The following is a 26,527-nucleotide window of genomic DNA, read 5'->3' as shown; positions in this document are numbered from 1 at the left end:
CCCACAACCAAGTATTTGACAGACTGGAAAAGTGTGTGTGTGTGTGTGTGTGTGTGTGTGTGTGTGTGTGTGTGTGTGTGTGTGTGTGTGTGTGTGTGTGTGTGTGTGTGTGTGTGTGTGTGTGTGTGTGTGTGTGTGTGTGTGTGTGTGTGTGTGTGTGTGTGTGTGTGTGTGTGTGTGTGTGTGTGTGGTCATGAAGTCAGAGATAGAGAGAGTGAGAATGTGAGCAAAGCTCTGTGTAAAGAGAGAGAACCATTGAATTTCCCTTCTGTGTTAAAAGAAAAGTAAGGCTTTTTCACATGGCTTCGTGTGTCTGTCTGTCTGTGTCTGTGTGAGTGTAAATGTATACATTTGACCTTGGCCTTAAAACGTTCACATCCTTACACATCCACTTGGGCTCTGGCATACTGATCTGAGCACTACCAAGGACAAACTGATTGTCTCATACCTTTGGTGAGAGTTTGACTTGAATAATATTCTGTACCTGCCTCGATTGCACCATAGGAAAATGATGTTGTGTGGACGCTTCTGAGTACAACTGATTGGAAAACTAGAATTGGATTAAAATCCCTCGAGTTTAGACCACTACAGGAAACAGGGTATTGATAATGCTTACATACGTGTATTTGTTTGTCTTTCCTTTCAAATCTGCTATAATTATAATTGTCCAATGAGAGAAAAATCATTTTGAATAGATTAACATTTATGGACACGCAGTTTGTGAGACAAGTTCACAAGTAGATGTTGGTCTGTGCTGTCTGGTATGGTTAAATACAAAAACAAATAAAACACAGACATCCAAAAAACAACCTGTTATTATCCTCTCACACACACACACACACACACACACACACACACACACACACACACACACACACACATTCATCCATCTAGTCTTACCTGAGTTGTTCAGCAGTACTCACAGATCACACAACACCAGGTGTGTGTGTGTGTGTGTGTGTGTGTGTGTGTGTGTGTATAAAGTGGTGGACAAGCCTTTGCACACAGATCCGGTGCATGTCTCCTCCCTCCTTCTCTTTCCTTTATTCCTTTATTTTGACGGGTAAAACATGCACACTGATTTTGTGAGCTAATTCACTCGTTTATGTTGCTCGATAATCAGCACCGCCTTTAATGGAATACAGCTATCTGGATCAAAGTGAAATGTGTAAAGCACACTAACGTGGCTAAAGAGAGGAGCTGCTGTTTGTGCTGTTATGATATATGGGTGTTTACCAAATGAGAATGATTATGGATGTTATTTAACATGACATTTGCACAAATGATGGCTTAGCAACATACATGATAACAGTGTGGTTTATTTTTAATACATAACACAGGAAGAATTTGTGTTTACAAGAGTCAAGACTAGGGTATGTAAGAAGTTTTAAAGCATCACAAAATGGTAAAAGGGTATGTGAACCAAAAAAGTACAGGAATAATCACTCAATAAAAAAGAACAAGGCTGCCTTCCTGCCATTATCCAAAGATGAATATGACAGTAAAGCTTCAATATGAATATGAAATGTTCAAAAATGAAAACACAGAAGAAGAACCCGCCAGACGTCACTGCCCGATGTGATGTTTCCAAACACATCATCCCATCCGCATCATTAGTGGAGATACAAGACAAACTACAAAGGAAACACAGCGGGAGTGTGTGATGGTCTCTCTCTTTCACACACACACACACACACACACACACACACACACACACACACACACACACACACACACACACACACACACACACACACACACACACACACACACACACACACACACACACACACACACACACACACACACATAATCGGGTGACAAGGTGTTGAAAGCCCAAGAGGGCTACAAGGAGAGAGGGATGAATAGCAATGTGATGGATGGGGTGACAGATAGAGGACAGAAAGGAAGGGAGGAGGACGCGGAGGAGGGGGAGGAGGGGGAGGAAGGGATGGAGGAGACAAAGTGCTTTTAAAGCGGCACAATGCTTTTTCTAAATATGTATGTATTCTTACACAAGCCAGTTGTTTTAAAGCGATTGTGTGTCTCAGTATAGGCGATCAATATACATGTGGGCTATTCTGGATACATCATAGTGCATGATCTACAAAGTCAACACTAAAAATATGTATTCAAACAAAGAAAAAGGCATGAACTGAAACTTTGCAGCCTGCTTCACATGCATGGTGAAGTGCATGAAGGTGACCTGCTGACCAGTGGACACATTAACAGGTTAGCTGTCACACTCTGTAAACCTCTTTCTCTTACACACCCAATACCAGGGTGTTACATCAGGATGTGTGTATTCCATGTGTGTTGAATCTGAACCCTCCTGTCGCGTTCGGGGCAATCGTGTCCAATTTACTACGTTCATTAATCATAAATATTGTGTTTTTCATTTGATTGCTTCTAGGCCTTATGCTATCCTCCAAAGTAGATATTTGAACATATCAAATACTGATCACCACTTTCATTGAATTTGGACTGGTTTAGTTTAGTAAAATGACCTCCATAGGAAATGAATGGGTGACCCTAGATGATGTTCATCCATCAGATACACACACACATCGACCACCATGTTGATTTTGGAATACCTTTCAGTGTGTATTCTTTGTATATTCACTGCAGTCATTCATGTAAACCTGAGACATTGTTCACAGCTTAAAAGTGAGTTAAATAACATTTGGTGAAGATTCATGGATTGTGTGTTAAGGTAAGAGCAGCTAAGACAGACCAGTCACATCTGACCAGGAACACCAAAGTAAGGGGGGAGGAACAAACTATAAAAATGAAGGAATATATACAATAATAAAGGCAATCAAAGGCAGTAGAAGTGATGGGGTGGGGGGCGGGAGCTACGCAGGGGAGATAAGCAGGGGAGAACATGAAGTTTTGAGATGAGAACGACAAACTGTGCATGTGTGAGAGAGAGGACATGAGAGAGATGAAAGGCTGGGAGAAATACCACTGGGCCGCTGGAACAAATCCAGGACCCCTCGGAGGAACACACTCACACTCAAACACACACTCACTCACTCACTCACTCACTCACTCACTCACTCACTCACTCACTCACTCACTCACTCACTCACTCACTCACTCACTCACTCACTCACTCACTCACTCACTCACTCACTCACTCACTCACTCACTCACTCACACACACACACACACACACACACACACACACACACACACACACACACACACACACACACACACACACACACACACACACACACACACACACACACACACACACACACACACACACACACACACACACACACACACAAATTATTTTGAACAAAGCCTGCATGACAATGATCGTTTTGACAAGTGCTGTTATTAACATACTTTTAAACTGTTATAAGCGTTATCCTGTTCTCGCACATATCATTAACCACTTAATGATGGGGAGAGACAGAAGGTATTTTATTTTTAAACTTAACATACAGTTGAACTCTGGACCTCAGCTGTCATGTATGCACTTCAAATTGAAATTTAAGTTCAAAGGAAAATCACACTGAAAGAACTGAAATGTGACTTTAATTAAATGAATTGTGTCACCAGATTTCACATAACTGTATTTACGTGAAATCTGCTGACAAAATATATTTAATTAAAGTCAACGTTTCAGTTTTTCAGAGTAATAAATGTCAAGACAGAATTTATGCAGTATAAAGTGTTTTTATATTGCTGTGTGTAGATATATAGCTCCAGTATGATCATGGTTTTGTCGTGTTATGGCACCTACCGTTTTGTACGTCCAGGATGTGATGTTTGTCCAGCGTCCATCCTCCCATGTTGGAAGCATCCAGCTCATATCCTTGCAAGATGGCCGTCCTCTTCTCCCACAGGATAAGGTCCAGGCAGGACTCGTATTCAAACCCCACCGATACTGTGAGACACACACAGGACACAGCAAGGTGTTCAACTCTCTCCTTTGACTGAGCTCATGTTCAAACTTTAAACTTAAGTCGCAGCACTGATTTGAACAGACAAGCACTCCAGAGATTATTATTGTACACTGCAAAAAAGGAATTTGAACCCTTGTGTGGTGTTCATATTTCTGTTACTTAGCCAGTTTTCGTGGGTCTAGTGGACCCGATTCCTTTTTGGGCTTCAATTCAACACAATCAAACTATTTGATGTTAAAATGCTCAACAGATGTTTACTTCATGTCAATTACAAGCAATATAAACAGCAGAGATGGCTAATATTTGCCCTTTTACATTTGTTTGATCACATTAATGAATTCAAGTGCTACTTGTTTTTTCTGCCCGCTGACCGGCTGGTCCTGTGGCTCGTCTTTTCTTTGTAACTAGTTGATGCTCAATCTCATCCTCTTCTTCAAAGTCACTGACAGACTCAGAATGCTCAGAAATGTGATCCTCACATTCTGAAGCCTCTTCCTCTACATCATCATCAAATGGTTCTCTCTCTTCCAGAATCATTTGCAAGGCCCTCTGAGCAGAGAATATTTTGGCCATCTTGATCAGCTGTGATAAGGACCCAAACTGGCGAAGTTTTATTTATTGTGTCTCGCCCCAAACTTGCAGCTGGGATAGAGTGTGAAAAAAATAAAGATTGGTTCCCGCAAGACATAATGCGGGAATGTGAGAGCAGACAGGTGTAGGCGCTTGACTTTATCAACAATGTTGCAACCTTGTGGCAGGGGCAGAAACACAAAAGACACACACACACACACACACACACACACACACACACACACACACACACACACACACACACACACACACACACACACACACACACACACACACACACACACACACACACACACACACACACACACACACACACACACACACACACACACACACACACACACACACACACACTGAAAACTGGTTCTACAGACCCTAACACCATACATGGGTTAAAAAAAACGTTCTTATTCTTATTTTTCGTCTAAAAAGTAAAATGGTCTTGTTAAGAATCTTTTGCTTAAGAAAAGTATTTTTACTTTGAGAAAATATATCTGACTTTTTCTTATTAAAAAACGCTACCTTATTATGAGCTAGAATGAACCAGTAACAAGTTACAGCATTTGTTTGCATGGAACAGATTTATTTTTTCTTATTTTAAGAAATAAACCATCAAACAACTTCTCAATTTAAGAATCTGATGAATTGACACCAATTTTACGTTTAATATATATGTATTCATTGTCAAGATCTGTCTATTCACTTTTCACATTGGCATTGAGACAACTGTGGTGTGGTATACAAGTAACATGTCATGTAATATATTATGCCAATTCAATAATTGAATTCTTATTGTAAGCTTTATTTGCAAAATTTTAACCTTAATTTAAGATTTACATTCTAAGTTTAAGACAGTCACTAATATATTGTGTCAATTAAAGCCAATGATCCTTATTGTAAACTTTCTTTGCTAATTATAAATGTTAATTTAAGAAATACATTCTTAGTCAATTCAACCAAAACACTAATTTTAAGTTATTATTTCTTAAATAATTCAGGAATCATTGCTTGTAATAAGCAAAATGTGCTTACATTTTTCATTTGTGTCTAGTTTCAAGGCCCATTACGGTCTTTCAGTAGCTAGATTTTCATTCTAGTTTTGAGAATTCTAGCCAAGCAGATGTGGCTCACCCCATTGGCAGATTGTTTTGTTTGATACAGGAACATCTGACTTGATTCAAGAATATTTTGCTTGTTTTTGGAAGGGCTGTTTTTGCAGTGGAATGCTATCTTAGTTTCAACTATAAGCACCACTTTCAGGAGTATTACCAAACATGCAGCAACGTGTCTTTCTGTTGGTCCCCTTAAAGCGGGCTTCCATGAGTCATAACTCACAGTGAAGTACCTCTGCTGGACTTATCCCTCATAAAGGTGTCAGAGTTTACATACCCATTATGTCCAAGCCATTTCCCTGTCAGAGCCTTTCTGCACAGACTGTTGAACCTCCTCCCTGTCATCTGCTCAGTTGCTGTGCACAGTATGTTGTCTGACTTATGTTGTGTTGGTTGGTGCAATTTCATTGTATGCAGTACATTTTCTCTCAACACTTGTACTTCAATGCTTTCCAAAATGTATTGTTAAATTACAGGTTATTGGTTAACATTAAGGTTCAGACATATTCACAGAACTACAAGCAGGAGCTTTTATGAATGGGAGAGTAGCCATATTATACATTGACCTTTTACTCTAAACACAAATTAACCTCCATTCTTTTATATCAAATACACCATAGAGCTAATTGTAAAATCGTTAGGGCAACCACATTTGTTATTACTTTACCATGATGTCTTTTAAAAGGAAAGCTAGTTTTCTTGTCTTTCTTGGCCCAAACATAATGCAGTTCACACTTTACAACCATTGTATTGGCTCCCAATCAGGAATCATTTAAAAAATAAAATGATCAGTAGTTAGTTGTTGGGGAATGTATGTAGTCTCTGAATGAGAATGTAAAATGCTCCTCAACTTTGGAGCAGCTTTTTTCACAATCTGAGAGGAACATGCTGATGACAGTCTGTGTGTAGCTTTGCTTTTAGCAGCTCACTCACCAACGGCCTCCGAGAGTCCATAGACGCGCTGGCCATAGGCGTCTGTCTTGTCCCAGATAAAGGTGTATGATAGATTTGGTTGAGCAGGGAACCATTTCTGGAAAAGGCGACCCACAACAGCCACCATCAGGTGAACCTGGGGAGACAGCAGCAGACACAAAGGTCACCTCGTGGGACTCAGGTCAGGGTTATGCTGGTACGGGCCGGGGTGGTGCTGATTAGCTGACTCGAGCCGTTGAACCTCAGCATTCTGTATTGATTCATTTGTTTGCTTCACGATTTGTAGTGGCTTTGAGGAAATATGATATTATATGATATTACATCACTCGCCTTCATCAGGTTGAAAGGTATTGATGACTGTGTCATGGTGACTTTGAGGACAGGTTTATATCCAGCACCTCTTGAGCTCAGGTAGATCAGGTTCAGATCACTGCCTGGTATTGAGGTTTCTTCTTGTAACACCTGCAGAGGGAAAAACATAGCATTCACATCAGCAGGTAACATTATTTAATGTACTGGATGCACACAGCTATATGTGGTCACTTTAAGTGTTTGCAGTGAGAAAAACCAGCATGAAAGTGTCTGGGGCCTGGCAGCTGTGCATGGTTGGAACCACCATTATTGCATGTCTCTTGAAACCCAAACTTCATGCTCATCACTGCATTTCCTTAGGTTCTCAACAATATACCCACCAAGCGTGAAGGCCATTGGATAAAGCCTTGTCCGGAAAATTGAAAGAAAGACATGCAGACAAAGCCCTTTCACACAGACAGTCCACAACACCGGTGTGAAGCACCTCTGGTAGCAGAGCCAGCTCAGAAGCACGTCAGCCGAGTGGAACCAAAGGAGGCGTGTTGTTTCAAAACCATCAGCATGTAATCCTTTTCTAAACAGAAGTCGACTCGGTTTTGTGTTCCTCCTCCTGTTCCATGTCTGTAAGTTTTTTACAGAACTGCAAGGTGAAAAAATATCACAACAGATCTAAAGGTCTGCGTGAGGGGCTGGAGAGACCGCTCCTTTCCGATAGAGGCCTCTGAATCAGTGCAGTACAAAGTATGTGTAAGATCAGGAAGATATGTTAATGACATACTGTATAATGAAATTTTTAAGCACTGATAGATTATTTGGAAAATCAATACCATAAAGATCCCCCATATATGAAAAAACATTGAAGGTAAACTAAATGATGAGGCACTTCTTATTCTAGCTGCAATTTAAAAGTGCATAGAAGTGTGCAGGGCCAAATAAAAGTAAAATGCGCTTTAAAACTGACAAAGCAGCCTTATTTTGGATCCGCAACAACATCCTTAAGGATACACTATTAACAGTCAGTATATCATCCTCCTTCATTTGTTTCTGTAGGAAAGTCATGGTGCATGACATGATGATCTGCAGGACTATGCTTCTCTACCAGCTTTGTATGATGACACATTCAACAACTGAGTCAAACAACTATATCACTTTCCAATCGTTTTCCAAAGAATTATAAAAAGCATCAAGCAGCAAATGAAAAAAATGTTTTGTCTCAAACATGAGGGGGGGCTTACACATACACACACACACACACACACACACACACACACACACACACACACACACACACACACACACACACACACACACACACACACACACACACACACACACACACACACACACACACACACACACACACACACACACACACACACACACACACACACACACACACACACACACACACACACGTGTGTGAACACAAACTTTTTCCATTCATCTCAGATATTCAGGCACATACACACATGCTTGGCAAATACAAATAATAATGATTTGGTTCAGGGTTGTAAAAATATAAAAACACACAGCGTTCTGTCATATGTTCCACGCCCTCTGCACACGGGTTAATGCGCTGAGACCATAAAGAACCACACACATGTGCTTTTAGGTTTATATAACATTAGAGTGTGTGTGTGTGTGTGTGTGTGTGTGTGTGTGTGTGTGTGTGTGTGTGTGTGTGTGTGTGTGTGTGTGTGTGTGTGTGTGTGTGTGTGTGTGTGTGTGTGTGTGTGTGTGTGTGTGTGTGTGTGTGTGAGTGAGTGAGTGTGTGTGTGTGTTTGTGTGTTCACTGACAGAGACTTCATAAACCTAGCCAAAAAGCATAAACCAATAACATGTACTTTCTATTTATTTGTATTTGATTGGCCCTTCATGTGTGGACTGAAGAACAGCGTCCTCCTCCAGATAAACATTTCATTTCTATAATTCACCCTCATTGCCGTACTCAATAAATGACATAGTCTAAAAGGTTTATTCTAATCACGTTGTATTCTTCATTTAAACATTCTTGAGAGATACAATTTGTGTTAATATATTAACAATACAAACACATATTAAAATAAAAACTGTATAACGTTTATCAAAAATATCTATGCATTGTGTATATTTATGTTGTTAAAAAGTCTTATTTTTTATCTTATAAAAAAGTAAGTTCCTTTTGCCCACTGTCCGTAGTCCATAATCGAGCATAGACAGCAATGTTAGTTGACTTTTATGAATCTTTTGAAAGTAGGAGTAGGTTGGCTCATAATAAGATGACCATTTTATTTACAGTGCCATTTACATTTTGGCAGAATTACATCACTGAAACTATAATGAAATAACTATCAGCAATGTTTTTCTAACTGTCAGAGACTTACTAAGATATTGACGACAAAGACCATTTCATTGACCATTCTGGCAGAGATCTTATTTTTATAAACGTATCAATAAATGGCATTGGGTACATGTCCAGGGACGCAGGTCTTACCTGAGTCTCAGGTATGATGGGGCCATCCTCAGAGGAACATCTGTGAAAGGTGGACAGAGGAGAGGCGACAATGACGGGGCTGGGTCGGATGAAGCCACTCAGGTCACAGCTGGGGATGTCATTCTCCTCCTGATACAGACACACAAAACCTGTTAACACCCGTTACACTGCTTTCAACATTCATTTTACTGTGATTTGAGATGTTAAATGAATTGTAACATTATAGTTGTAATGTTAAATGTGCTAGACCTAATAGATTGTACATCTGTATTTTGGTCTGTTTTAATTGTTAGTGTGATAGACAATAAGACACGTCTTCAGTGCTTATCGATTGTTATATTTGTACATGCCCAGGGACTGCAGATGGAAAATAGACAAAATGTCTCTATGTTGGAATTCAACAGACACTGGAATGGAATGGCTGCCTGTAACGACGAGACGCCGTTACTAGAGCTCACGTGGATATCTGGATATAATCATTGTACTGTGTGGGGTATATTGACGACAACTTCCCTGTTCCCCATGTATGTTGTTGCTGATTGTGTGCACCTGGTGCCCTGTGTTGTCTCCTCCCCCCTCACCTGTGTCTAATTGCTCCCCCCTCACTTGTTTCTTGTTGTGCTGAGGGTCAGTCTGTGTGAGCTGCTGGTGGCCGCAGGCTGGGCACGGGAACCACTTATTGAGGCTGTGTCATTATGTGTGATCATTTAATAAATGCCCACGTCGGGTTATATTTTTGGACGTTCTGCCCCTGCCTCCTTGCTTGGTCGGGCCGCTCAACGGTCAGTCTCACAATTGGTGTCAGAAGTGGGATTCGACCAAGTGAGGAGGTGACAATGACGAGAGGAAAGAAGAGGGACCAAGGAGAGGAACCGCGGCTGGGGGTGTCTAGGCCTGGAACTGACCAGGGGGCCGCGGCTGCTGAGGCAGCAGGAGACGAGAGACAAGGAGGAGAAGCTAACGGACGAGCTAACGGACGAGCTAACGGAGACAAGGAGGAGAAGCTAACGGACGAGCTAACGGACGAGCTAACGGACCCACGAGGAGTCGACAGAACCTGGGTTGGAATAGAGGCAGACCAACGCCTTACAACAGGACAAAACAGCTTCCGGATAAACGGCTTCACTGGCCCCGCTGAAGGTGGCGGAGGAGGCGGCGGTGAAACCGGGTGGCTGACTGGTGGTCCCGAAACCGAGACTGTAAAGACACTGTGCTTCCTGGCGAGAAGGGGGAAGGAAATGTGACAATGTTTGGGGGTGTGTCCATAGCCTCAGGGGAGGGATATATTAGGTCCATAGCCTCAAGGGAGGGATCTAGTGTGTCCATGGCCTCAAGGGAGGGATATATTAGGTCCATAGCCTCAAGGGAGGGATCTAGTGTGTCCGTGGCCTCAAGGGAGGGATATATTAGGTCCATAGCCTCAAGGGAGGGATCTAGTGTGTCCATGGCCTCAAGGGAGGGATATATTAGGTCCATAGCCTCAAGGGAGGGATCTGGTGTGTCCATAGCCTCAGGGGAGGGATCTATTATGTCCGTTGTAGTCCAACACACATCTCACAGGGTGGTCCCTGCAACCCTATGACTTTACTGTCCAGTATCGGGCCGGGAAAGCCAACTTGGTGGCAGACTGTTTATCTCGGGTACATGAGAATTGAGGTACTGTGCGCTTTAGGAGAAGAGGGGGGGAATGTAACGTTGAGACACCGTTACTAGAGCTCAAGTGGACATCTGGATATAATCATTGTACTGTGTGGGGTATATTGACGACAACTTCCCTGTTCCGCATGTATGTTGTTGCTGATTGTGTGCACCTGGTGCCCTGTGTTGTCTCCTCCCCCCTGACCTGTGTCTAATTGCTCCCCCCTCACATGTGTCTTGTTGTGCTGATTGGTGTCTGTGTATTTAAGTGCTGTTTCGTGTAGAGTGAGAGTGGTAGAGTGTTTGTGAGATCCTGGTGGCTGCAGGCTGGGCTCGCGTGAACAGCAGCAGGATTGAGGCTGTGTGAACTTTGTGCACATGATTTTAATAAATGCCCACCCCGGGTTATATTTTTGCCTCTGCCTCCTTGCTTGGTCGGGCCGCTCAACAGTCAGTCTCACACTGCCATACAGATAAAGATTTAACCTGTTAAGCCCCAAGGTCCCCGCCGGCGGGTACTTCTTTTTTTTTTTCACGACACTGTGTCTCAGGGGATCTTAATATTTAAGAACCTATTAATGTGTTATACCAGATTAACGGGAATAGTCTCAGCTAACTGACGATACAAACCATTTTTACCAAAACCAAAACACAAGTCTCATAAGAAGCATCTAAATGACCCCTGAGCGAAAAATGCTAACCTATTACTGCACCGATAATCACTCCTAGCTCCCTTATTACTTATCCTAGGTACACATCCAACACATCGTTTATGATCGCAAGGAGACACATAATCTAACTGTGCCCACCTCAACACTGAAAGATACAAACTCGCTATGTTATCAACAAAAACGTACATCAAAACAAGTGGCGCTAGGTAGCCCACAATGCTAACATGGCTTACCTTCATCTTTGTCTGGTCTAAACTGGTCTTCAATGGCATTAAAACGATAAAAACGATGCTGTAGTTAATCCATAGGTTAATCCAATGTGTCTGTGTCCCCTTTGAAATGTTCTGATAATCCATAAGCAATAAAACAGCTTTTCAGTTGCTTTATATCAGAGCAGGGATATTTCTCCCCTCTGCTGCAAGCTAGAATGAGCAGAGACGTAACATGAGTGTGTGTGGGACGATTTCCCTTGGATTCGATTGGCTCTAACGGTCAGAAAGAGATGTCACATGTCAAAATCGAACAAGGGGGACCAGAGATATGGAAAATCCACCCAAATGGCCCCAGAACCCAGCTTTTTTGCTAAATCGGTCTAAAAAGTTCAAATGTCACTTGTTTTGCATCAATCTTGATACAGGGTACTTATTATATGTTGTACTTTGGATTCCTAAAGCTTTTAGTCTACTAACCCATCATCCAAGGTTAGTTTTCACTATAAGTACAAAATATTCTTTGGATGGACACTATAATTTACAGTTTTTTACCATGTTTAATCTGAATTTTCTTTAAAATAAAAAACATCTATATTGATTCTGACTTTTCTACATCTAACTCACAGGTTTATCATTACTTTGAGAAAAAAGATTATTAATTTAACCCTTTTAGAAGGGAAGATATGGTCATTTGTTCTGGGAATGTCATTTCCGAGCCTGAAACCTGAAAAACAGGCTTGGGGCCTATCAGGAAACACTTTTCGAGTGGTCTCTTAATTTTTTGCAGAGCTGTAGCATCTCTTCTCTTTTTGAGATTACTTTATTTTTATGCATTTTCCTTGTTCAATAAAGGACAACATTTTTGGAAGTTATAACACAGACTGCTGAATGAGTCATCATGTTAATGAAATAATTCTGTCATTAAATATTCAGTGAGTTTATTCCATGAAAATTAAGAAAGAGTCAACAAGCTTCTAAATGCTGTTTGAATAAACCGGAACATTAAAGTATAGTTTGTATCTGCAGTCATTAGTCCACGAGGCCCTGGTGACAGACAACGCTCACCTTCTTCATCACCAGGGTGTCCATCACATAGAAAACGTTCCATGGCACCCACACTGTTCTGTACTGCGTGAGGAATGGAGCGCGCTCAAAACTCAACGTTAGCGAAGCTCCGCCGTTTGCCAGGAGATCAAACCTGAGGCACATCCACAACAAACAGAGAAACAAATACATATTTACCGTAATTAATAGAAACAACAGCTGAAGAATAGGAATCATTCCCTTTGAGCGTGTAATTCCTCCTCACAGTCAACAGGCACTACTAACGTTTCCATTCTTGATTTATTATTATGTTATTATTTTAACAATAAAGACTCAATTTAGAAATGCCACCACTGGGCATTTCAGCGGTGCTTGCATGTTTTAGTTTGACTAAATTGGCAGTGTCGCAGGGATATGAGATATAATGTCTTATTTTCTCTGCTTTCTCAGCAAATTCATGCTTACTTTTTTCACATTGTACACTGGGAAGAGTAAGGTGTACTGATTATTATAGTCAGATTATTATAGTGTTTGACAGTGAGAAAGGGCAATCATTTTAAAACAAACAGCTTTAAATGTTCATTTAGTTTTTACGCTTAAAGGAATCACAATCTGTTATTCAGGTCGGGACTTTACTTCACCTGTGGAACACTGAAACCAGACACAAACTGACCTGCAAATCCATGGGTCAAAAAATATATTGGCATACAGCTGGCTTTTACACTGTTCGAAGGTACATTTGTCTACACATATCTATTTTAAAAACAAAGGAAGTATCAAGTGAAACATTTGTGGAGAAGGGTGCAGATATAAAACAGAAGGCTTTATACATATACTTTATAATAATAAATAATAATAATAATAATAATAATAATAATAATAGATTTAATTTGTTAGCGCTTTTACAGGTGCTCAAAGACGCTTTACAGATAATAGTGAAGAAAAAAAGAAAAGAGAAGAAAGGAGCAACAAATAAATATATAGTTAAAGTTAAAGTCAAATAATACAAAAACAATCACACATGAAAAGCCAGATTGAAGAGGTGAGTTGTTGTGAGTTTTTTGAAGGTGGTGAGGTCGGTGCAGTCTCTGATGGGTTGTGGGAGTGAGTTCCAGAGGGAGGGGGCAGCGAAGGAGAAGGCTCTGTCCCCCCAGGTCCGGTGATTGGTGCGGGTGGGGATGGATAGGAGGTTGGCTTCTGATGAGCGGAGGCAGCGGGAAGGGGTGTGGTGGTGCAGCAGGTCTGTGAGGTAGGGGGGGGCCTGGTTGTTGAGGGCTTTGTAAGTTATGAGGAGGACTTTGAAGTGGATTCTTTGACGGACGGGGAGCCAGTGGAGGTTCTGGAGGATGGGAGTGATGTGGTCTCGGGAGCGGGTGTGGGTGAGGAGGCGGGCAGCAGAGTTCTAAATATGTTGGAGTTTATTGAGGAGGTTGGATGGTATGCCATAGAGGATGCTATTGCAGTAGTCGAGTCGTGAAGTGATGAATGCATGAATCAGGATTTCAGCAGCAGAGGAGGAGAGTGACGGGCGGAGACGGGCAATATTTTTGAGGTGGAAAAAGGCGGTCCTGGTGATGTGATTTATGTGGTGGTTGAATTTGAGCTGACTGTCAAAAATGACTCCGAGGTTGCGGATGTGAGGGGGGGGAGATAGAGTGTGGCTGTCAATGGTGAAGTTGAAATTCTGGATGTCTTTGATACGGGATGGGGGGCCGATGATGATGATGTCTGATTTGGCACTGTTCAGTTGGAGATAGTTTGTTTGCATCCATGCTTTTATTTCTGAGAGACAGTTGGTGAGAGTGGAGTGTGTTGTGGGGGTGATGGTTTTTGTTGAGATATAAAGTTGGATGTCATCGGCGTAGCAGTGAAATTGAAGGTTGTGGCGACAAATTATTTGGCCAAGGGGGAGCATGTAAAGGATGAAGAGGAGGGGGCCAAGCACCGAACCCTGGGGGACGCCTTGGGATAGAGGAGCAGTGGAGGAGGTGCAGTTGTTGATGTTGATAAACTGATGTCTGTCGGTGAGGTAGGATTTCAGCCAGGAGAGTGCAGTGTCAGTGATGTTGAGTGATGATTCGAGGAGGGACAGCAGGATGGCGTGGTTGATGGTGTCGAATGCTGCGGTGAGGTCGAGGAGGATGAGGATGTTCAGGTTGCCGGAGTCAGAGGAGAGGAGGAGGTCGTTTGTGATTTTCAGAAGAGCTGTTTCTGTGCTGTGTTTTGATCGGAAACCGGATTGAAATGGCTCAAAGAGATCATTGGAGCTGAGGTGGGATTTTAGTTGTGAGGCAATGACACGTTCAAGTATTTTTGACAGAAAGGGGAGATTTGAGATGGGCCGGAAGTTGGACATGATGTCAGGTGTGAGTCCAGGTCTTTTGAGAATGGGTGTGAGAGCAGCCAGTTTGAGAGAGGGGGGAACTGATCCAGATCTGAGGGAGGAGTTGATGATGGTGGCGATGAGCTGGGACATGGCAGGGAGGCTCTCTTTAACACATTTGGAGGGCATTGGGTCAAGTGTGCAGGTGGAGTTAATTCCAGTCATGAAGTGGGACAGTTGCATGGGGGTCACAGGGGAGAAGTGGGACAGGGGCTGTGAGGTGAAGGGGGGGGGAGCCAGGAGAGGAGGTGGGGGGTGCTGATGAGGGTGTGAGATTGCTGTAAATGTTGCTGATTTTGGTTTGGAAAAACGAAAGGAAGGAGTTGCACTGTTCGGTAAATAAATACATACATGCCATCCTTGCGTGTCACAGTGTATCCATGTTCAGGATAGTGGACAAACGTGACGTTGACTCCAATCAGAGGTGTTCCATCAGCTGTCAACACCTGACCGCGAATTATCGACACCAGGCTGCAGACACAGGGGGAGAGAGGGTCACTTTATTAGAGCTGCACTCTGCATCCAAACAATCATGTATTATATCTGACCGCAATTCATATAGGAAATGAAGCCATCATGGATAGAAATTACCCTGCCGGAAATCTTTCTTGGGGAAGAAATTCAGTTTGGAAAGACACAGAATGTTATAGAGTCACAGTGACTCTATAGCATCACTGTGACTCTATAAAATCACTGTGACTCTATAGCATCACAGTGACTCTATAACATCACAGTGACTCTATAACATCATTGTGACTCTGTAGCATCACAGTGACTCTATAACATCACTGTGACTCTGTAGCATCACAGTGACTATATAACATCACAGTGACTCTATAACATCACAGTGACTCTATAGCATCACAGTGACTCTATAGCATCACTGTGACTCTATAGCATCACAGTGACTCTATAACATCACTGTGACTCTATAACCTCACTGTGAGTCTATAACATCACAGTGACTCTGTAACATCACTGTGACTCTATAGCATCACTGTGACTCTATAGCATCACAGTGACTCTGTAACATCACTGTGACTCTATAGCATCACTGTGACTCTATAGCATCACTGTGACTCTATAGCATCACTGTGACTCTATAGCATCACAGTGACTCTATAACATCACTGACTCTATAGCATCACAGTGACTCTATAACATCACAGTGACTCTATAACATCACTGTGACTCTATAACATCACTGTGACTCTATAACATCACAGTGACTCTATAACATCACAGTGACTCTATAACATCACTGTGACTCTATAACATCACTGTGACTCTATAACATCACAGTGACTCTGTAGCATCACAGTGACCCTGTAGCATCACAGTGACTCTATAACATCACTGACTCTATAGCATCACAGTGACTCTATAACATCACTGTGACTCTATAACATCACAGTGACTCTATAGCATCACTGTGACTCTATAACATCACTGTGAGTCTATAGCATCACAGTGACCCTGTAGCATCACTGTGACTCTGTAGCATCACTGTGACTCTATAGCATCACTGTGACTCTGTAGCATCACTGTGACTCTGTAGCATCACAGAGACTCTATAACATCAAAGTTACTCTATAACATCACTGTGACTCTATAACATCACAGTGACTCTATAGCATCACTGTGACTCTATAACATCACTGTGACTCTATAGCATCACAGTGACTCTGTAGCATCACTGTGACTCTGTAGCATCACTGTGACTCTATAGCATCACTGTGACTCTATAGCATCACAGTGACTCTATAGCATCACTGTGACTCTGTAGCATCACAGTGACTCTATAGCATCACTGTGACTCTATAGCATCACTGTGACTCTGTAGCAGGGGTATTCAACTAAAATTCAACGAGGTCCAGTTAGAGAAAATCTCCCCATGCAAAGGTCCGGAACATCAAATGTCTAACTTGCTTCATGAATTAGTGTGATATGTATTGAATAGCCTGTAGCTTTATCAACGTCTGCATGTAATCAACAACTGACTGCCAATCGAATAAAAAAGTACAATTCATAAACAACAATATTTATAGTCAATTAACATTGAACTATACAGATATACAGTAAATACTGTGGATATGTGTAATGTTCCTCTCTGGCTGCATTTAAAAATAAAAGAGAAAATAAATAAAATAGCTTTTGAAAATGTGTGCATCTTAAAAGTGCTTGATTTTAGATAAATAAAATAAAGTGTAGCAGCAGCTTGAGTTTCCCTTTTTCTTTGTTAACCGTTTCACATCATGACTTAACAGTTTCAGACGATTATAGAACAATATCAGTCTTTACACATCATAACAATTGAACAGTTTTAAAGTTTCTCTTTCTTTCCGTCTTATATTGCAGTCCCTCACTAACTTTTTTTTAATTTAGTGCGGGAATTGAGCTCGAGCTTGTCCTGCCAGGAGTTTGTAAATCTGGGCTGAAATGGTGTCAAAAAAACTAAATTCACAGCCCATTCATTTGGCCTTTCTTTCATTCTGTGCAAAGAAAAAGCAACCGCTTAATCCAGATATCTTACCATGAATCACGTATGCATGCATATGCACGGTGTGGCATGACCACCAAAACAGAAAGATATGGACACAAGATGTGTGAAAATGTATTTAGTATCCTATCCATGTGAACATGATTTAAGTGGGGGTGGGGGACTTAACCTCCTCTAGAGGGTTCCGGGGGCATGTTCCCCCGGGAAGATTATTTTAATGTAGAAGTTAAAAGTATCAATCTGGTGCACTTTGAGAGCAACATGAAGAGATCTATGGGTTCATCTTTCAACACCCACTTGAAACAACTGTAAGCAGATTTTTCTTTTTGGATATTTTACAAATCACTCACCTTTTAAACTCTATTCTTGTTATTTTTAAAAACTTTTTTGTTCCTTTCATATAGTATTTTATACCTGTTTTTCATTTAGTCTCATTAATAATTATAATGATCATATCAAGGTGTGCCTTAACCTCACTGAGCTGAGGTTATTTGAGCCTCTCAGGAGAGAGCTCTCTTCCACTTGGTTGTAGATAAGCTCTTTAAATTCGTTAGCATAGCTAGCTAACCAGATGCTAAAAACAACAGATCGCTACTGAGCTTACAACTAAAGACATAGCCACCAGTGGCGTTTTCTCCTGGAGGCCAAGGGAAGCCAGGCTTCCCCTGTTTTTTCGGATTGTAGTTATAATTTTAATAAATAAATGAAAGCACTTCGTTTAGTTTCGGAAATTCTTTGTTGTGTGTTGCTGCCGGTGTTACAGTATAAGTTGAGTCATGACAACTGGCGACATTCTATTATTTTCGTCATAGGAATCCGGGGCGTGTACATTGAGGACCCATTGTTGACTTACCAGGAAAGAAACATCGTTTGTCGTTTACGTTCATCTTTTGCTATATCTGCCTCCATAGGATCACTTTGATGCACGTTCAGTACTCGTATGTGAGGTTGTGGGGCAGAGGCCGATATCGTGACGCTTACAGGGAGGTATCGAACATTTCAAAGTAGGTGACTGTGTGGATGCCTGTTCAAAACATTGCAAACTTCAATAAATCATTTAAATTATATATTTGTGTCCGACTTTCATTTGTTCATCGTTCTTAATGTGATGTATAGTAGCTTTGATTGCTGTCCATACCTTCAGACAGCCTAAAAGTAAAACACAAGTTGTTTATTCACAGCCTGAACGCTCATCGAGATGACTGGATCAGTCATGACAACTTGTGATCAGCTCCGATTAAATTGTGATATCAATTCTGTAGCTAACCTCCAGGGATCACGTTTATTTTATGAAATACCTGTATCCCTCTCATCACAACACGACTCTACACTGTGCAGGAAAAACAATTACATACATGAAAATAATCTTGATGCATGGGAATTAAACACACAAACTAACAGATAAATCATCAGAAGAAGGCAGAGAGGAAGTAAATAACAAAAGGAACACGGAAGGCAGACAGAATTGCTTAGACACGGGTGTCACATGAAATTTAAAGGTTCTGGAAAGTTCCTTATACAGATTCCTCATGAGATTTTTCTATCTCATGAAGTCCCTAAGTGACACACACTGAACAGTCTGGGGTCATGGTCCTTGTCATTTGCTTTTGTCTTCCCATAACAAGATGTCCATGTGTCAGGCTAAAACATGTGACAGAACTAGCTAGAAGTTAATATTCAAGCCATTTAAGAATAAAAATGCTTACATGACATGTCATTTGTTAAACATTAAGCTGTCTTCGGCTCTTTTCTGCTGTAACAAATGTAAATTTCCCCTCTGTGGGACGAATAAAGGTATTCTGATTCTGATTACATTTAACCTGTTGTGGAAACATTTCTTGATGAAATTGATATGAAACAAATGCCATAAATATTGCTGTGACACATGGTGTCACATCGGGACTTTAACCCTAAACATTCACAGTAAACCCGGAGTGACATATATGCACAATTAGAAATATGAGTATGATCTGGTCAGTTAATTTAGCTGATTCAATTATATTTAGTTAACATATGCTTTATTCTTCAATTCATAGTATGTTCAAACAAATGCAAACCAAAACATCATCCTTGTTAATTAAGTTATAAATAAGAGTTACTTTACCATTAAAGCCCAGATATTTGATACTAGGGGGGGTTACTTGTCAGAAATGTGTCTATTTAGTCTAAATGACGTTCCCCTTAATTTCCCCAAAAGTAGAAATGGGTCCGGGTTCTTATGGGTTAAACGTATAGGCTTAAAGGCATAATAGAACTACCGTATTATATGTATTCAACTTGTGCCCCGCTGGACTTATTTTTCTGTGGTTTACCGTTACTGTGACATATCAATATAGCCACGGAAGATAGTTTGTGTGTTTAATTCCCATGCATCAAGGTTATTTTCATGTATGTAATTGTTTTTCCTGCACAGTGTAGAGTCTTGTTGTGATGAGAGGGATACAGGTATTTCATAAAATAAACGTGATCCCTGGAGGTTAGCATACAGAATTGATATCACAATTTAATCGGAGCTGATCACAAGTTGTCATGACTGATCCAGTCATCTCGATGAGCGTTCAGGCTGTGAATAAACAACTTGTGTTTTACTTTTAGGCTGTCTGAAGGTATGGACAGCTATCAAAGCTACTATACATCACATTAAGAACGATGAACAAATGAAAGTCGGACACAAATATATAATTTAAATGATTTATTGAAGTTTGCAATGTTTTGAACAGGCATCCACACAGTCACCTACTTTGAAATGTTCGATACCTCCCTGTAAGCGTCACGATATCGGCCTCTGCCCCACAACCTCACATACGAGTACTGAATGTGCAGCAAATGGATCTTAGGAAGGCAGATATAGCAAAAGATGAACGTAAACGACAAACGATGTTTCTTTCTTGGTAAGTCAACAATGGGTCCTCAATGTACACGCCCCGGATTCCGATGAAGAAAATAATAGAATGTCGCCAGTTGTCATGACTCAACTTATACTGTAACACCGGCCCGTCTCTCCCCCATTCTCATTGAGTATTTTACAAAGAGTGAAACAGCGCCCCTCTAGATGTTACGGTGAAACAGTAGATTGCACTCTCTGTTGCGAGAGGAGGCCAGCCGAAATTTGCTTCCCTTGGTGAAAAAAAATGTACGGATTGACCAATCAGATGAGGCTCACGTCATGTCCCTGCCAACCTGTGATTGGTCAGGGCCATGCCAAGGGAAGCCAGAGGCGGCTGGCTTCCCTTGCCTCACAATCCAATCAAATCGCATCAATTTAGTGGTGCAGTGACGCGTCCCAAAAAGCGGAAGTAAGCTGCGCTCGGTTTCCCTCGATAAAATAGCAATGGGATTTCTCCATAGGATTTTGGAAAATAGCTCGAAAAAATTTCAGTGGAAAACGAACCTGTTAGGTAAATGCACGTTTTGTTCAGTCGGATAATATCCACATGTCTACCCTACTTTTATAATTTTCGAATCATAAATCTAATCGATAGAAGATAGATAGCGTCACTGCACCACTCTCACTGCCGTTAGAAAGTAGCAAGCAACTGAAGCAAGTGCAATTATGGAGGGTGGAGATTTGGAGTATTTAATCAAAAATAATTGTACTAAACTTCCGCTGCAGCAGCAGCAACAACAAATACAATCTGATGACAGGCCAATGCCCAAACTGGAGCTGTGTACAGCGAGGAACAAAGGAGCGAACCGGACGTAAAACGTTAAAGGTCTCCTGATTTAGTTTGTGAATGAATGCTTATTAGAGTTTCGGCTGGAGAGTGCGTGCGGACCTGTCGGTTAGATAACAGGCTTGTGTAAGTCCTGCATCTGTATGATACAAATGTGTGTAAAATGATACCGGGCGCTGTAATCACTCATCTGGTTACGTTATTACAATGACCACCACACCCCCCCTACCCCAAAAGAAAGGACGTATTATTGGCTTCCCCTAATTTTTTCCCCACGCCACGCTACTGATAGCCACGCAAACACTGCCGCAGGCTCCTTATGGATTCTGCAATATTTGAAGGGCTGGAGCGGCGTTCCGGTGCTCTCTGTCAGCACTCCTTTCAGACGAGACATATACCACGTGAAGACACGTTACGCTCGTGTTGTGTTCAAGGAACCTGTCCTTGGCCAGGAAAAACAGGTACTCGCTTGTTTAATTATGTTTGGGGTCTAGATTTCTTCTTCTTTTTTGAAGTGAGAAGTTGTCCGTCAGTCGGACTGACGGACGGACTCCCCACCCCCAAAACGAAAACTCTTCGGTTCTCCAAGAATTACACTAGTCACCCAAATCAGCGTTAAAAAAGCGGGAGGCGCCGAAAAATCCCCTATTAATGTATTGATTATAGCTCCGGGTCCGTATAGGTCGGCGTCTGGGTCCGGATCCGGACCGCGGTCCGCCTGTTGCTGACCCCTGCTCTATAGCATCACTGTGACTCTATAGCAGGGGTAGCCAACACGGTGCCCGCGGGCACTCAGTCGCCCGCAGGGGCAACGTGAGTCGCCCGCCGGGCATGTTCTAAAAATAGCTCGCCAAGCAAATCCAAAACAAAAAAGGAAATGTAATTAAAATAATCTACTCTATGCATAAACGAAACCTAAATCATAGCGAACTCTATCTACTTACTACAACTCTATATCTATCTAACACCCCTCCTCCCCCACCCCCACAATGAATATCGACCAATCACGTTTTGCTTGATTTGCGGGACCAGCGTTGCAGTCGGGAAGAAAAGCAATGTGGCACCTCCCCTTCTGATTTTCCTTCTGGCAGAATCTACACAACACATCAGCCCCATTGAACAGCCTATCATGCCAGCCTATACAACACATGAGGAGCAGAGTTTTACTATGTGTGTGTTGTAACTTGCATATATATTTATTCCACTTGACGCACACACAGGCATGGCGTAATCTCCACTGGGGACAAGGGGGACATGTCCCCCGCACTTTTCGAAATCCCGTTTGTGTCCTCCCACTTTACAAATATGTTTATTATTATTTTTTAACGCAACCCGTCATCGCCAAGGAGGAGCACACAGCCTCTGTGAGCGAGCGGGAGAGCTAGGGAGAGAGAGAGAGAGAGAGAGAGAGAGAGAGAGAGAGAGAGCTAGGGAGAGCACACTTTTATCTATTTAATATAGATAAAGTAAGAAGTCATTCCAGTGTGTACTATAGGACAGTACAAAAAACAGTTTAAAAGGGGAGTGATCAGTAAAATATGCATAAATAAAAAGAAAGAATGCTAATTAGGTAACATAAGATAAGAATAAACCAGTTTAAATGATTTGTTATTGGTTGTGATAATATTCTAAGTATGAGTGTTGAGAGCTGTATCCATAAATTCATTTTGTACTCAAAGTGCAGCAGATTGGTGCATTTCACTTCAACATTAAAAAAAAAATCTTTTAGAAGATGTGAGATCCCCCCTGGAGGATGTGAGGTCCACCCCCAAATAAAGCAGGTTAAAATTATTAAATTGCATACATTTTCTTTTATTAAAAACTGAAAACGGGTCCCACAAACCCAAACAGCACACAAAGGTTAAAGGTAAGCATATAATATATAAAAATAAAATATATACACTGCAAAAAACAAAAAAAAAGAGGAGTAAAAGTAGCCCCCGACTTGCTTTATTTTTTTTAAAGTAGCCCTCATCCTAAAAAAGGTTGGTGACCCCTGCTCTATAGCATCACTGTGACTCGCATGGCAATTTAAACCCCCTTGTCAGCACATTCTTCAGAAAAATTGTTGACTTTGAGTGGATGTCTGTGTAGACATGTGTTAAGTACTCCCCTCCTTGTTTTCTTTTCTGTCTCCTACGCTCCGCCTCGGCCCAGGTGCACCTGGTCTACCCCTGGCTCCGCCTCTGCCCAGGTGTTCCAAATTCCACTCAGCCGTGTGTATATAGAAGCTGGAGGAGAAGGATGTCTCGCCTATCCTGACACCGGAGACACTGTCCTTAGAATACCTCTGTGCCATTTTGAGCTGTAGGCCATATTTCTGCAGATGTGTTTATGTTTAGTCTGGAGGACCTGGTAGTCCAGTTTTCGCCGCTTTATTTTGTTTCCCATAGGGTTTATATTTTATTTCTGGTTAGGGGGGGGGAGGAGCTCTGGGTCCTACGGCCCGTGGTGTGGCTGGCTCGGGTTCCCTCCTTCTGTTTGTTCCTTTTGGCCAGTCCTCCAGACCTCTTTTTGTTTCCCATTTCGCTTGTCTGAGCAAACGGCTGATTATCAATAAATGCTTGTTACCAAGTACCGGTTATTGCGTGTATTCTTTCATGTTGCGGGTCTCCTCGCACGAGCCACTACCGCGGAGTAGAGGTTGGGGCCGTAACAACATTTCCAAGACTATATCCATTTACTATAATTTTACAGCCAAACATTTTACAGTGTAGCTCTGCCTTTCAATCTGTATCTGTTGCAGACTGCACCCTTATCTTTCTCTCCAATCACATTTCATGAATGTTACATCTGACATCAGAACCATTTTTCAGACAGAGTCAAACAATCAATATATCAAAATAAAACACACATTATTAATGATGCCACTTTAAGGAAAACAGTGTTTGTAGAAGTAATTCAATCCTTTTTTAAAGAAGACATGATTACCTTTTATTGAACGGAGAGTCTCCAGTTATGACGTGAGTGGATTCAGCACCCAGCAGGAAGTGGATGCGCTGGTAGAAAGACCTGGCAGCCTGAGGAAATAAAATAATTAAACCAATGGACTGATGCTGCTTCCTTTAATACCTCACTGGAACCTGTTGCTGTACTTTAAAGTGCTGTGTGTTCGTACAAGGGAATGCCAGTAACATTATGTAACATCACGTCAAGTTTTTTTATTTAATCATTTCATGTTAAGTTCTTTATCAGGTTTATATTACATGTTTAGTTTATAGTCTATGTTTAGATTTAGGTTTATGTTAAGTCATGTCTCATTGTTCACTTTTTAAGTGACAGTCACTCATGTCAGTTATTGCACTTGCTGTTTTCTCTTTCAGAGCCCTTTGCTTCCTGCCATTGAGTGTTTTTCCTCCAGTGAGACCGGCAGCCCTTCCCTTGATTGTTGCAACCTGTGTCCCCTTACCTATTGTATATATTGTCTTCGTCTCCCTTTGTCAAGTCAATAGTCCAGATTATTTAATTATAGGTTTTACGCATTTTGCTCTTGCTACATTTTGCGCTTCTTAGAAGAGAGATGTTCTTGTTGTACTCTGTTTCTTCTTTAAGTATATACTTTTTTAAACTTTGTCCTAAATAGTGCATTTGTGTCCAAGTATTTGTGTCACGTTCTTACTTTCACTTTATTTCTGAATGGAGCTCCTTACCTGCTGAGGAATCAATGAGGACGGTGACTGGCTCAGCACCTCCCCCGGGTCAGGAGACCCTCTGCAGTATAACTGGCTCTGGCAGGAAGGCTGCAGGCAGCAGTCTGGATCCATACAGTCAGTCAAGCCGTCTGAAACACACACACACAAGATTAGATATGACTCACATTTCATATACAGGAGGATACATCAATATTGTTGATAAACTTCATGCACCTTTAATAATATTTTTCATTTCTAATATATACAGTATACACCAAATTCATCTCAAGAATAAAATGTTGATTTAAAGCAAAGGCATACATTCTCCTTTTACATACATATATTTTCACTCTTACATACATACATTCTCCTTTTACATACATACATTTTCACTCTTACATACATACATTATCCTTTTACATACATATATTTTCACTCTTACATACATACATTCTCCTTTTACATACATATATTTTCACTCTTACATACATACATTCTCCTTTTACATACATATATTTTATAATATATGCATGTCTGAAGACAATATATGTATGCAAGAGAAGAATGTATGTATGTATGAAGACAATATATGTATGCAAGAGAAGAATGTATGTATGTATGAAGACAATATATGTATGCAAGAGAAGAATGTATGTATGTGAGAGAGAAAGTATAGTGGAAACGGAAGGAGTATGGTTGAAACGGAAGGCAGGTCATTCTCGCGCTGTGATTGGCTCAGAAGGTCGAGCGGGGCGGGTTCATGTTCAGAACTTTGGATTTCAAATCAAAATAACATGATGGAGGGAGATAAATCGCGCAGATTGCAGCAAGCATTAGGGGTTTTAAGGAACATTTTGTCAACCCCTGAAACTGTCACATCCCTGTCATCGTCCCTTGAGCGGCAGAGGACAGGCTCACAGGCACAGGAGCAGCACGTTACTAATAACGTTTCTCACAGCGCGGTGGAGAGTGAGCTGAGAGAACGTTTCAGACCTGCCAACTCCCAAGTCGCTTCGGCAGGCCAGGCAGATGAAGGAGGACAAACTTGATGATCTTTGAGATACCAAACTCAGCTCCACTTTGGGAAGTGGAACTCGCGACCAAGGAAAAGGTGAGAACAACGTACATTGTAAATTAATACTGGGATACTGGTACTCGTCGGGAGATATCACTTTTAAAGCATGGACAGTAAAAGTAATTGTTAGCAATATAATCATTAATCCAAGTGTTTCCAGATACTCTTCAGTGTACAGTTGAAATGTAGTATATCTGAAAATAATTTTTATGTCTTTCCAAGGATTAGGTTACAGGCTATAGCAGTGAGGACAACATTTGTACGGAAAACACTGGTTCAGCAAGGCAGCTGCGCTCCTCATTTCGACCACGAGATAGACAATCAAATGCATCTTCAGACAGTTTTAACAGTCCAATG

At 41.4% G+C, this 26,527-nt stretch overlaps 1 protein-coding gene across 7 annotated transcripts in view; it reads right to left on the bottom strand.

Moving 5' to 3' along the window:
* tenm3 (teneurin transmembrane protein 3) overlaps positions 1 to 26,527 on the bottom strand; it is a 690,209-nt gene that overhangs the window by 64,879 nt on the left and 598,803 nt on the right. For all 7 annotated transcript variants that reach the window (XM_079656342.1, XM_079656340.1, XM_079656341.1 and 4 more), the window contains 8 exons: positions 25,114 to 25,244; positions 24,395 to 24,483; positions 15,641 to 15,760; positions 12,928 to 13,060; positions 9,342 to 9,470; positions 6,887 to 7,018; positions 6,557 to 6,692; positions 3,758 to 3,901 (listed from right to left, as the gene is read on the bottom strand). In XM_079656342.1, coding sequence (XP_079512468.1) covers positions 3,758 to 3,901; positions 6,557 to 6,692; positions 6,887 to 7,018; positions 9,342 to 9,470; positions 12,928 to 13,060; positions 15,641 to 15,760; positions 24,395 to 24,483; positions 25,114 to 25,244 — 1,014 coding nt within the window. The remainder of the gene's footprint in view (positions 1 to 3,757; positions 3,902 to 6,556; positions 6,693 to 6,886; positions 7,019 to 9,341; positions 9,471 to 12,927; positions 13,061 to 15,640; positions 15,761 to 24,394; positions 24,484 to 25,113; positions 25,245 to 26,527) is intronic.

Source organism: Notothenia rossii (assembly GCF_949606895.1).
Source record: "Notothenia rossii genome assembly, chromosome: 1".
NCBI lineage: Eukaryota > Metazoa > Chordata > Actinopteri > Perciformes > Nototheniidae > Notothenia > Notothenia rossii.
Note: the sequence above shows the minus strand (reverse complement) of the source record. Positions and strands in the feature narration are given on the sequence as shown.